Source organism: Lissotriton helveticus, chromosome 7 (genome assembly GCF_964261635.1).
Source record: "Lissotriton helveticus chromosome 7, aLisHel1.1, whole genome shotgun sequence".
Classification (NCBI taxonomy): domain Eukaryota; kingdom Metazoa; phylum Chordata; class Amphibia; order Caudata; family Salamandridae; genus Lissotriton; species Lissotriton helveticus.
In genome coordinates, this window is record NC_136068.1 from 371136030 (window position 1) to 371150188 (window position 14159).

Here is a 14159-nt window from a genome sequence, read left to right on the forward strand (position 1 = left end):
TGATGGAAGAAATGCCCGAGTTATTGTCACAAACTGGCAAGCACTCCGGCCCCATTCCAGACCACCCCTTCTTACCCACTCTGCCCTTCTAGCAAGCAACCTGCCTTATGCAATCAGCCTTGGGCCTCCTCCAATAGGAACAGTCCAGACCCAACTGACATAGTTGAGCGTAGCTTAACAAGCAACAGCCTCAGGAGATAAGAGTTGAGCAATTTGAAACGTGGCTGAGCAAAACTGACCGTACAAATACTAAACAAGAACAAAGAATCACTCAAATCATAGCAATTAATGTCTATCTTTCTCATAAAACTGAGGACTTAAAATGTCAGTAGTAAAATATTACATCTTTCAGAATACAGGAATAACAGGTAAACACCGGTCCAGAGGGCTACTTAGTAAAACTGCGGTGGAATGCTATTTATCAACATAAAAACGGAGTGCGATGACGAAAATAGCAATAGAACTGAAAAGGAAAAAAACTCAGGGCCCGGTCAATTGATAACATCGTATCAACAAGGCTGAAATAGCATTAGGAGAAGCATCAGGAGAGGCGACAGAAAAGTTAATTTGAAGGCAGATCAGCCTCAAGAAAACATTGCGAAAGACCACTGTCTGATTAACACAAAAAGGTAGTGTAATGATACAAACGGCAGGGACAATGATGAGTTAAGAAGAAATCAGACACCACCTTCTCACAAGCAAACAAAAGAGGACATATCAAATGTAACAAATAGGATCCTATTTACGCCACATTATCAGTCACAAGGTCCGGAAGATTATCTGAACAGAGGGAACATCTTATCCCTCAGGGCAGAAATCCCAACATTACAACATCTAATGTCTGAAGACCTAATAGCAATAGAATTTGTTAATCCTGGAAAAAACATAGAAAATGAAGGCACCCTAGCAACATGGAGGAATAAAGAAATAGTAACAGCGATCCTGAAAGAAACCATAACATTCAGTCACCAGCCCAGTAAAACAACGTTATCCATCTCCATTCCTAATATTAAGCATTTCCCAGACCTCATTAGAAATATAGTCACCTCGGTACTGCAAGGTGCCAAAGGTGCAGATGTCACAAACACAGAGCAACAGAGGAAAACAAACCTAGGGCTGCCCATCACCGGGTGGATGGGAGAATGAAGCTGCAGTATATTTGGCAAGACAGTGCTCTCCCCCGTAAAAATTCTATCCTGCAACATCGCAGGAGCAAAAGGAATCCTAAAAGACAGCGGAAAGTTAGAGTCCTGGAATAAACACGAAATAATTGTGCTCCAAGAAACCTGGCTAACAGCCCCAGTTGAGGTCCCTGGTAGGATAGGCTATCACGTGAATGCAATAAGAACTCAATACGCAATACGGAAGAGCTAAGGAGGGCCTTGCTGTTTATATCTCTACGGCATTAAAAATTAACTCAACACAGCTGACATCAACAACTTCAGCCATGCAAATAATAAAAATGGAACCGGGTTAAGCACCATTATATTCATCAATATCTATGCTCACCCGAAATCTAAGATAAAAAAAAGATCTTTTAAGAAAGTTACTGATGTCATTGCGGAATTTCGCTTTGAACAGCCGACTTGGGCAATAATCCTAACAGGAGATTTTAATGCAAATCTACTACACACTCAAGAAGAGAAAGACAATATCATCGCATCAAACGAAATTTAGGCGGTAGAAACGCAGCTGTTTCCTGTTCAAAAACGCAATGACAAAGTAGGCAGCAATTTACAAGGGACCTCGAACATCTAGGTATGCACGTATTAAACAGGAGAATAAAACAGGATAAACCTGCCAACTGCACGTATATTGGCCTCTGCTCAATTTCTATCCTGGACTATACAATAGTAACCCTCCCTCTTTTAGGGCAAATAAAGAGTTTTCAAATGAAAATGCTCACCCGACGGTGATCATTTGGCTCAGCATATCGAATAAAAAATAACATCATTTAAACATCAAGTAGCTCCAGTAATCGAGGGAGAAACATCAACAATCAACTTGAAGCGTCTGAGGTGGACGTGCACCAAACTACCGCATATAGCTTTAATAGCCAAAAATCTAATGACAATCCTTGAGGCAGAAAATAAAACGACCATAGAAATATGGATCACATTTTTTGGCAAAGCTAGCCGACGCAGGAGCATCCGCCAACAAGATAAATAAAAAACGCACAGATAACACCAGCCAGCTTCGTCAAGCATCACGAACCTTAAGAAAGCTCCTGAGAAAGTCCCTTAGGAATGCTCAACATCATAGCCCGCGGTCGAAAGTATGGGAGGCGGTACGCTCTTTAAAGATAAAATACAAGAAACAAATTTGGAATGATAAAAAACTGAAGAAAACAAATTCTGGACAAAATTACTTCATAGTGCAAATAAATCTGACTCCAGAGCTTTCTGGGCACAGGTGAACTCTATGGACAGACCCTCCAAAACCATAAATACGACCTGTGTCGCCGAGCATGCATGGGTACAGCACCTCATTTCCACATTCTCCATAAACAATTTGGAACAGCTGCCATCAGCTGGAATTTCCATGCACGAAAAGCAAAAAGATACCCCTGAATCTACTCTCGTCCATTCCGAAGTAGAAATTTTGCAAATCATAAGGAAAAGTCGGCTTGATAGCGCACCAGGACCGAATGGTGTGCCACAGGCAATCTACAAACAAGATCCAAATTACTGGGCAAGTAAGTTCTGTAGTTTGTTCAAGATGATCGGCCCTACCAGTTGTATTCCAGAAAGTTGGAGAGGTGCTATTATTAATCCGATATAGAAGGGCGGGGACCACACAGATCCAGCAAACTATCGCCTGATCGCGTTGATAGATGCGGAGGGCAAATATTATGTATCGCTGATCCTAACTGATTTAGTAAACTGGACTGATGAGAATAAAAAAGTCCCAATAAACCAGTCAGGCTTCCGGCGTGGCACGGGCTCAATTGCAAACGTATTAGCAATAGGGCTAATCGCCAAGAAAAGCCTACGACAGCGGCAGGGACTCCATCTATGCTTCCTGGATTTCAAGGCGGTCTTTGACCGTGTTAGTCGACACACACTATGGGCCAAACTGAAACTCCAGGGTCTACCAGACACAATTTTAAACCCAATCATGGATGTTTACACTAACACTTGGATGCAGGTTAGAATCGCCAATGGCCAAAGGCTCACAAGAAAGATCCCTACTAACAAAGGGTTAAAACAAGGCTGTGTCTTGGCCCCGCATTTGTTTAATCTATTCATGGCCGATCTAGAGCGCGGGGATGCCTTCGGGTCACCAGGCGCTTTACAAATCGCTAAAATAAAAAAATAAAAAAAATAAAAATCTAATAATAAGGCTAGACGGGGTCAATTTACACCCGCCACGGTTGGGCACGCTGCCACTAACACATTTGTCCTATGCAGATGATGTGGTCCTTCTAAGTCAGATGAGAATCGGCCTGCAATGTTTAATCCACGAGCTAGCTTATTTCGCTAACAAAAACCTGATGGAAATAAATATAAAAAAACAAAGATCAGGATATTAACACATTGTCGCCCCAAACAGCCAAAATTTACAATCGACAACACTGAGTTGGAAGTAGTCGATGGCTATAAATACCTGAGGATTCATTTGGACCGAAGGTTCTCATTCGCCACACATTATGAAATAATTTAAAAAACAGGGAACCGCTCTACTGTTTGCATTTTTCAGGATATCAAAACAGTTAAAAGGCCCATTGTTCACCCCACTCCTGGCAGTCATTAAAGCAAAACTACTTCCAACTATTGCCTATGGAAGCGTGGTCCACTATGGAAACAGCGCACCAATCCTAGACAAACTCCAAATGCGAGTGTACAAAAGAGTATTTTGTTTGCCATGTGATGCCTCACCAGCTCAGGTACGTCTAGAGTTCAGATTACACCATAAAATACTCCATAAGAGGTATGAGACAATTAAATTCTGGTACAAAATATGGCTCAATCGTGACCTAGAAATCAACTCGGCACTCTGGGAAGCCTTGCAAAATGATCCAAAATCCCACTATGCTAAGTACCTAAATACCTCGCTAAAAATAACAAAGATGGCAGACATTTGGCAAAGGAAATTAACATGGACATCATTTCAGCTGATCGTGAAAAAAGCGGCAAACGCGCACTCTCTAACTGAAGATAAAGCAACCTTAAGCCGACGTGCGCACGCATGGATGGTTTTACAATCCTATACAAGGCTTGAGCCAGCATCATTCTTAGGCCTCGTTTTTTCTCCCCACCTAAAAACGAAATATTTTTGAGTTGCGCATGGGGAAATTGCCCTCCAATGTTGACCAACCCAATTGGAGGACTCCGGGCCCAAAGGATTGTAACCGATGTGGAGCATCAGTTCAGGACTTTATACACCTGATATGTATTTTCCCGGTGTTAGAGTGCAGTTGTCGAAATTTACTTAGGAGGAAGTTTAATGAAAAAGGCATCCGCACTTGTCGATCAGCAATACTTAAAACCCTGGACTCGGAGGACCCACAATTAATCTGTCAATGAATTAAATTTTTTAACTATTTTGAGAATTTACTAAAAGAATAATACAGGTCATAATAATAATTTAGCAATTCATGTTTGTTTTTAAAAAATGGTATATATTATGCAAACTGAATTCAAATTTTAAATGTGGTATTAATTGTTTATATCTAACAAAGTACGTGAAGGAAATACAGTTTATGCTTTGTAATATTGTAATGGTTTTAATTAACTGTACAATAAAGAATTTTTCACTGTCACTGTTGTGGAAAGCCAGCACTGAATTATAAAAGCCTAAATATTATTTATGAAATCTAGAACATGCTCTGTCTACCATTTTCAAATGTACCCAAAGAAAATGTCAAGGTTGCAATGTGGTTCTGCAAGCCAATACATACTGCTTCGAGTCCTTTCAGTTGCAAGATGACTATGAACACTTGCAACAAGCGCAGAAGAGTGTCAACAGCTTGGCTGCTTAGTCCAAAAATATCATTACTTACCTTAACCTGGGAAATAATCATGGATTTTCCACCTATAAACCTAAATTACCATTTGATTTATAGAGGTTTAATCTACACTTCAACAAAGACAAGTGTGACACATTAAATTGTCTCTACAACAAGCTACAGAACTTGTTCTTCACGGAAAGGTCACAGAGTTTTCGAACAAAAATAGCCTACATAGAAAGGCACCAATAGATACATTTGAGGTACACTGCAACTATCTATTAGAAACACATTAGATTCCTCTGGCCCAGGGGGAGGTCTTTCTCGAACCTTCTAGTGTGTTTAAAGCTGAGGGTGTGGACTTGGAAACTGGGAGTTTGGAATCCGAGCGAGGACGGATGCGTCTATCTCGGAGTGTGAACCCTGGATGCTGAGGCTTTCAATCACGGCTGTTTACTTCCCCAGTCTGAGATGCGGTGTTTTGCACCAGGTGATGTATTGAGTTTTGGTTATTGCCATTGTGATGTGAGAGAGTGCTGTGATCATTTGATGTGTGAGTGAGTGTGTTTTCTTTGTGATGTGTGAGTGAGTCAAAGTGCACCTCCAAAGTACTCATTTGATGTATATATAGCTTTCTGATCTCTTGTAGGACGTCCAGTATATTTACTTGAGTCTTATCTCATATTATTTGCTGCTTGTTTATTCATCAGTATAACTCATTCATTAAATTTACCAAGTGTGTTATTATTGCTTGCATATTAACACACATATACATACATACATATATATCTTTGTATATTTGAATCTTTTGCATTAGGCATCTGGGAAAGCTTTTGAGAGCATTGTGTAAAATATAACCCCAAGTCTTATTCTAAGAGAGAGTCCTGGCATTTTGTTAAAAAAAAACCTTTTCTAAAGGTGCTGTGTTAAAGTGTTTTGACTGTGCCGGGTGTTGGGCTACCGTGTGGAAGATTCTGTATTATCTGATAGGCAAAAATCAAAACAAAGGGATAGCTACAAGGCACAGCCATAGAGAAAGAAGAAAAATTACTATTACATCACACAGCTATGATTTCATATTACCTTTGGTCAGCGGAGTATTAAATTTTGGTTTCCCAGCCTGTCTCCACAGATCCATCATTCGAGGAAACCAGTGAGGCAAGGATGTTGTGTTCTTGCCACCAGGTCCCCAACCAAGTCTCAAGTGATGGAAAACACGTCTTATACCCTTCATCTTTAGTCTGCACTGGTCAGCTGAACGGCAGAAACCTTCCTGACGCATATCATCCTCAACAGTTTGCCATTCATGCAGGGTGGACATATGTTTAGACGACATTAGGAGTCCAAGGTGGGGTGATCGTCTCAAGGCATTAAGAAGACCCTCCAGCTCCTCTATGGACCAGTTCACACTGCGCCTTCTGACCTCAGTCCACTTTGCCGCTATTTTCCCTCTATGTCCATGCATCCATTTTCCCTGCTGGCGAGACACTTGAAACGATCCAACTGTTGCCATGTCCTCTTCATGCCTTCTAGTAGTTCCTATCATATTACAGATAAACACAAGGCATTAAAATGGCGTGCATTCAAAATATTATAGCTAGAACATGCTCGCAAAATCTTGAGAAAGAAATCAGGGAGTACCAGCACAGCTACAGAGAAAAAACATGTTTTGATAACGAAACACGCAATACTAAAACCATCCAAGGTATATTGTGATTACCGGTTACCGATATAGTTATTTAAAGAAAACAACGATCATGCAGTATTTTTCCCAGGACTGTGACCATTGTCTGTCTCCAGAGAAAGTGGGGTAAAACATATGTATTATTTGCCATTAAATCATTGCTACTTCTCTCAACCCCAACGCGCGCTTTCTCAACCCCAACGCGCAGTTTCTCAACGCGGGCATTGGCGACCACTCGCAATTGAGTTGAGAAAAACTTCAGCCTGTAAGTTTAATTTCTGTGTAATCTACCTCAGAGTTTCTAAACTCTAATCTGTCAATATTACAAAGAAACTCAACAGGAAATAACCTCTTGGCAGGCCCAAATTTATATCAATTAGGAAGCAACACAAAACTTATTAGAAACATATAGAACTCAGTCTTTAAATGATTTTGAAGTCATAAGAGTTGATGACATTGAAATATATTTGAGCAACAATGAAGGAACAAATATTAAACATGTTGAAGGAATCACTTGGATCATAACTACGAAAAACGATCTTCCTCCTAAAACGGAAGAGTTGAAATGTGTTAACATTATATTTTTTAGTATTCAGGAAGATCAAGCTAAATGAAGCCCAAGAGGCTACTTAGTAAATCTGTTGAGGAACACATTCCTGAACTGAAAAAACAAGATATAAATTGATAAATCAAGAAAGTACTCTGTACCATTTCCAAAAGTACATAAATAAAAACACCAAGGTGGATTCGCATCACCTAGAACCTCAGGAAACTCCACTGACTACCGGTCGCGAAGAAATGTCAATTCAAGCAGCTCACCCACACTTTCAAGGAACTACACAACGGAGGTCCTGTGTACCTCAACACTCGAATGAACTTCCACCAACCAACAAGGAAACTCGGACCCCATCTTACTAGCTGCCACAAATCGCATCCGCCGAAAGAACAGCAGAGGCTGCTCCTTCTCCCACCTGGAGCCACAAACCTGGAACAACCTCCCCCTGCACCTGAGAGCTTTAACTTCACTCCAGCAGCTCAGGAAGGACCTCAACACCAGGATGTTCAACCAATAGGAAATCCGGCACATAGTTCTCCCAGCACCTGGAGACCCTCACAGGTAACGGTGATTCACACTCTACAAATCCGATTGATTGACTGACCCAGTGCAATTCTTAGTCTACATAAGTACTTTTCAAATAAAATAAATGTTGATGGCTGCAACGTGATCCCTTTCCTTTCTTCTGATTCACATCAACATCTGAACTGGGGTGGCAGAGTGGGCTAAAGAACGGTGATGGATTCAACCCAGATCTTTTGACTGGGTGTGAGTGTTTGATTGATTCAGATGCTCCGTCCATCACCACCCCCTTTTGTATCACATCAACTATAATATATAAAATATATAAACATCACCTCTTTACAATATTCTAACAGACAGAAGATTCTGAAATGGTAAGTATATACAAATATGCATTGTTTAAATTCGATAGGAATAATAGATACACACTAAGTGTCAATATGTAAAGCGCAGAAGAAGAATTAGGGCATCGCAGACTTCAAGGATTGGCTGCTGCATTAACAAATGGAGCCCTCAGCTTTGGTTTCCAGACAACTGTGTATTTATATTAGCAGAAAGAGGACACATTCATTTTAAGTCAGTGTAATAACCTACAATTTAGGCTTAGCTACAATACAGTTTCATTCATCTGCATTAAATAGAGCTAAGGGGGTCCTAATAGAGTGTTTCACCAAATTCTAGTGGTTACTCTGTGAACTTAAAATTCTGTCAAGTGTACCTGGTGTTCTCTTAAGCCAATAACCAGGGATTAGAGTACAAATCTGGTGTTTCCAAGACAGTATATTCACCTAATATGCACCGGAGCCATCACGTTACTGGTGCATTTCACAATCAAAATCACAAGAGAAAGCAGACAAAAAACAGCAGCCTGAGAATGAGAGGGGACATCATGCTTCTTCATCCGCCGATAATCAGTCCTACGACAAGAGACCCAACGCTAGCAATCTAATGGGGCAAGTTAAGCATCTGTTATCTTTACTGAGGTACTACAGCACAGGATCCCACTTAGCACTGAACTTGTCTGAGTAATCTTGAAGGACATGCGTAATATTTTCATATGCCAACAGTTGCCAGAGTATAGGAAGCCACATTCTTTCATTTGGGTTTAGGCCTTTCCCACAGAGACTCAACATGGTCTGCTTGGACGCCAGGAGTAGGTGGGAGATCCTCTTACCTCTGAGAGAGTGGAGGGAATACGTTACGTTAAAAATACTTATACCGCGCACGTTCACCAACGGTTTCATGGCGCTCTTTGACAAAAACGGTTACCAGGGAGGAAGAGTTACTCAGATGCTGACTGGAATAGATGAGTTTTTAGCAGTGTGCGGAAAGAAGCATAGCTGGGACAGAAACGAAGAGTCAATGGGAGAGTTTTCCAGGTAGAGGAGGCCAGATAAGAAAAGCTCAGTCCTCCATTTTTTTTCCGTCTGTATTTAGGAACCTCAGGGTAATTGAGAGAGGTAGAACGGAGAGCTCTGTGGGGGATGTATCGTGTCAAGCAAGATAAGATAAAGGCCGGGGCTGAGTCAGTGAGGGCCTTGAAGACGGTACATCCAAGTTTAAAAATGCAACGTTTAGAGACAGGGAGCCAGTGAAGCTTGCGGAGAAGGGGAGTAACGTGCTGGTATTTGGGCTGACGAAAAATCAGGCGGGCGGCCTGATTCTGCACCAATTGTAACCGGTGGAGGTGGTAGGCCGGAATCCCCGCATACAAGATGTTAGCGTAGTCGAGTCTGGAGGTGATAAGAGCAATGATAACAAGGATCAGGGCCTCTCTGGAGAGGAACCTACTGATTTTGCGGATCCGCCTAAGGTGAAAAAAACAGGATGAGGTGACAGAGTTAATTTGTGGTCTCATTGACAGATCTTCAGAGATGATCACCCCCAGACTCCTCACTGTGCTCACAGGAGTGGGTGCCGTCCCAAGAGATGGAGGCCAATAGGAAGGATTCCACAGATTGGCGGAGCCACCCACCAATACCAGCTCTGTTTTTGCAGGGTTCAATTTCAATTGACTATGGTACATCCATTCCGCAATGGCCAACATGGTAGACTGAAAATTAAGACAGGAGGAGGGAAGGGAATCAATGGGAAAAATTAACTGAAGATCATCTGCATAATTAAAAATAGTGACCGGGGTATTTCGGAGTGAGGCTAATAGGGGTTGCAGATATAAATTAAATAGTAAAGGTGACAGCGCAGAGCCCTGAGGGACCCCGCAGTTTAAGGATAGAAGAGGTGCTGCAAAAGTGGATAAATGAACTGCCTGAGAGCGGTTATCTAGGAAAGATCTAAGCCAATCGAGGGCTACCCCCTGGATGCCAGCGTTATTGACACGGTCGATCAGAATCACATGATCGACCGTGTCAAAAGCAGCCGACAGGTCCAACAGGACAAGGGCCTGAGAGATGTTTTTGTCGGCACCCTTCCTGAGGGAATCCATGACGGCCACTATGACCGCCTCGGTGGAGTGGAGGGGTCTAAAACCAGCTTGTTGGGCATCCAGGAAGGAAGAACTCTCGATGAATGTACTAAGGCAGCGGGTGACATACGTCTCCAAGATCTTTCCTAGATAGGGAAGAAGGGAAATGGGTCTATAATTACTTAAAATAGAAGGATCTGCATTGGTCTTTTTCAAGATAGGCAGAACCGCTGCCTGTTTAAAGGAGCGGGGTACTACTCCAGTGGCTAAGGAGTTATTGAGCAGGGCTAGTGGGGGGCCTGGGCAGGCCAAAGAGGCCTCTCTGAGAATCTGAGGTGGACATAGGTCATTGGGAGAGCCTGAACTGACTTTCTGGAGCAAGGAGAAGAATTCTTGTAATGAGATCGGCGGAAACTCTGTCAGCTTGCTGGTGTTCATAGGGGGAAGAGGAAGGGGTAAAGGGGATGAAGGAGGAGGAATATTCTTTTTGATAATAGCAATCTTTTCAGAAAAGTAAACGTTAAGGGAGTCACATAAAAGTTGGGTTGGTTGGGGTTGGGGTGTGACCCTGTCAGGGAGGGAGAGCTCGTTGACAATGGCAAAGATGTCTTTAGTTTTATTCTTAGAAGCCATTAACTTATGAGAAAAATAGGCAGTTTTGGCTGCCAGAATCGAATTTTTGTAAGAATTAAGAGAGTCTTCGAAAATGATTCTAAGCTGAGGATCGTAATTGCGTCTCCAATGACGCTCAGCTTGGCGGAGAGCAAGTTTGTCCGCTTTAAGTTGGTCGGAAAACCATCGCTGGGCGTCGTGGGGGCGCTTAGCTTTAATTGTTTTAAGGGGGGCAACTTTATCACAAGCGCAGAGTAGCCATTCTTCGAGATGAATTGCCTGATCGACTATCAAGGTCGAAGAGGTAGGAGCAGAAGAGGCCAGAGTAGCGTGGAAGTCAGCCAGATTTGCGCTTTTCCAGTTGCGAGCAACAAAATTCTTGACCGGGGGGGGAAGGCAAACAGAATGAAGATGAAGATGAAAGGAAATAGAGTAATGGTCGGACCAAGAACAGGGAAGGACGGAGGGAAGGGAAAGGTCAAGATTAGATGTCCAAAGTTGGTCCAAGATGTGACCCTTGTGGTGAGTAGGAGTATGAATGTGCTGGAAGAAGTTCATGCTGGTTAGAAGCTCAGTAAACTCCGTAGAGAGCAGGCTTTCACGGGCATCAGATGGCCAATAGTTAAAATCTCCAATAATCATGATGTGAGCATGATTGATGGCGAGTTGTGAGATAAAGTCACCAAATAATTTAGGGAAAAGAGGCACGTGTTCAGGAGGCCTGTAAACGAGAACACACACAAAAGCTAATTTAGCTGAGGAGAATTTGAGAGAGAGGCAGTCCGTTTTAGGAATAAGAGTCGCCGACAGCTCTGTGAATTTAAAATCGGAACGGATAATGGCCGCCACTCCACCTCCTGTCTTCCCGGCAGGTCCCTCTTGAACAGCCCCAGAAGACTGAGACAAGGGTCCCGGTGAAAGGCTGGCCCTCCACCTCAGATACAACAGCCACAATTGGCTCAGACGAGGGCAAGACCACAAAATATGGCAATGGTCCCCATCCCAGCACACACCATTCAGTACGTTCTGGGTTTGCTAGCATCTATCATGTGAGTTAGAGTGCACTGCCATCAATAGACGATCTTAAAGAGCACTTCTCTGCCTTGAGAGTGTTTACCGAAGTTGGCTGTTGGTGTATGGATAGCTTACCATTGGTTTTGTCGAAAGCAACACCTAAATCCTTCTCCCAAGCCCTCTTATAAGGGGGTGGACTCTGGGGTAAGCAGAAGAGCAGAGGTATGTATATCTGGGAGATCAAGTGACGAGTTGTTGTGAGACCCTGGAATTTCTCCTGGTACATAAGCAGTCTTGTGGCCCCCACTTTAAACAGGGGCTGGAGGACCTAGTGACTCATTTGCAGATAGTGGAACCTCTCTCTCTCTTCCTACGGTATGCGGTAACTCCGCATAATCTCCTCAAAGGGTGGATTGCTCCTCAAAACTTGAACCTCTTCAGGAAGGAAGAAAAGTATCGGGGTCAAGGGGGACGGGAATATGGTTGCTCCTTTATACTGGGAGAGCTAATGCCAAACTTCAAAGTTGGCCCTCATGACTGGGGAAAAGTAGAAGTTACAGCACCTCTGGCACTTGGGAGAGCCAGAAAAGCTCGGCAAGTGGCCTAGCTGTCATATTCTAATTAATGGAGCACCAGGGTTTGTCTGTTTCCACTCTGTACCGCACCTGAGCTGCTAGGTAATAAAAGGTGGATATTAAGGACATCCAGTCCGCCGCGCTTCAGGGGGCGTGTGATGGCCTGGTGGCTGAGTCAAGATAGCTTCTCTGGTCAAATAAAGGACCAGCATATATCCATCAGCTGTGCTAGTACTGCCCTTTGAAGTGGAAGGGTCTGCAACATATTCAAGATCTTGGTGAGGGAAGCCACTTTAAAGGAAGCTGTTTTCCCATCCCATGAGAGGGTGTGAGGATGCCTTGAGGAGGTGGCCTTAAGGAAGCCTGCCAGTTATTATTAATGGCTCCTGGAGCATGTGTACAGGTCAGGGGTCAGTGTCATCCACAAGCGTGGCAGGGAATCAGCAACCCAGTAATCAACTGAAGCTTTTTCAATAGCTTCTGTCCTCCAGAGACCACTAATCCCAGGGACTTCCTCAGGTTGATCTTAAGGCCCGCAAGAGCGCCCTACTCCACAGGGAGAGGTATCAGGCGCTGGAGCTAATGGTCCAGAGCCGTCTGTGATAACAAGATGTCATACAGAAAGGAGGCAAATTTGTACGTGTCCTAGTGGAAGGGTATCCCCCAAATCTCCTTATGAACCCAGATCCAACGCAAGAGTGGCTCTAGATACAGTGCAAATACCATAGGGGTGTGGGGGCAACCCTACTGAGTGTCCTTATGGAATGGGATTCCATGCAACTTATAGCCATTGACCTTAGCCCAGGGAGAGGCATACAATGCCCCAATCCATTCACATAAAAGGGCCCCAAGTCCCGCTCTGGGTAACATGGCCCTCAGCACAGCTCAGTCCACCTGATCGAAGGTCTTCTCCATGTCAACAGAAATCAAAACCACCTCCTGTGACGCTTCTTTCCTAGGTCTATGACATGGAGCGTTTAGTGCAATCATCGGTGGATCGGGATAGGACAAATCCAGACTGATCAGCCTGGATTAGGCCATCTTCTCATGTCTATCATTCTGTACCTGTCATAAAACATGGGCTAACAATCTCAGATGAGCTGTTAAGAAGCGGTGTGAAACATACCTTCCTTGCTCTGGGTGAATTAAAATTGGCACAGCTTGCTTTAAACGGTTTGCTAACACTTTTGGGAGTATATTCATGTGAACATTAATCAATGCAATCGGTCCCACATAGCAATGGGTCCTTATCTGGCTTTAGAATATAAGGGTACGACCCTAAATTGCGGTCGCAAACAGGCAATTGGGCCATTTGCAACTGCAATTTAGGGCATGGTCATGTATAAACCTCATTTTGCGATTCAGTACATTTTACTGAATCGCAAAATGAGGTTTACAACTCGCTATTAGGAAGGGGCATGTCAAGGGCGTCCCTTCCTAATAGCGACTCGCATTTGTATGTATGTATGTTTTGTAACCTGAATTGTGGTCGCAAAACACTCACAATTTACCATCTACTGCTAGTCGGTGGTAAACCATTCATAAACAGGAGTCCCCAGGGGACCCCTTCTCCTTTGTGAATGGGCTAAAAAATGAAACTGAAAAGTTTAATTTTTCTTTTAAATGCATCCTTTAAGGAAAACAGGCTGCATTTTAAAAAAAACTGTTTATTTAAAAGCAGTCACAGACATGGTGGTCTGCTGACTCCAGCAGGCCACCATCCCTGTGAGTGCTAGCCATTTCTAGTGGAGTCGCAAATTGCGCCTGCCCCATTAATATTAATGAGGCATGCAATTTGCGACATGCATACATGCAGTTTTCCTCCG

General features: G+C 43.2%; 1 protein-coding gene across 10 annotated transcripts in view; it reads right to left on the bottom strand.

Moving 5' to 3' along the window:
* The window catches only part of LOC144768485 (uncharacterized), a 255027-nt gene that overhangs the window by 168675 nt on the left and 72193 nt on the right, over positions 1 to 14159 (bottom strand). For all 10 annotated transcript variants that reach the window (XM_078652185.1, XM_078652186.1, XM_078652189.1 and 7 more), the window contains one exon: positions 6032 to 6487. In XM_078652185.1, coding sequence (XP_078508311.1) covers positions 6032 to 6487 — 456 coding nt within the window. The remainder of the gene's footprint in view (positions 1 to 6031; positions 6488 to 14159) is intronic.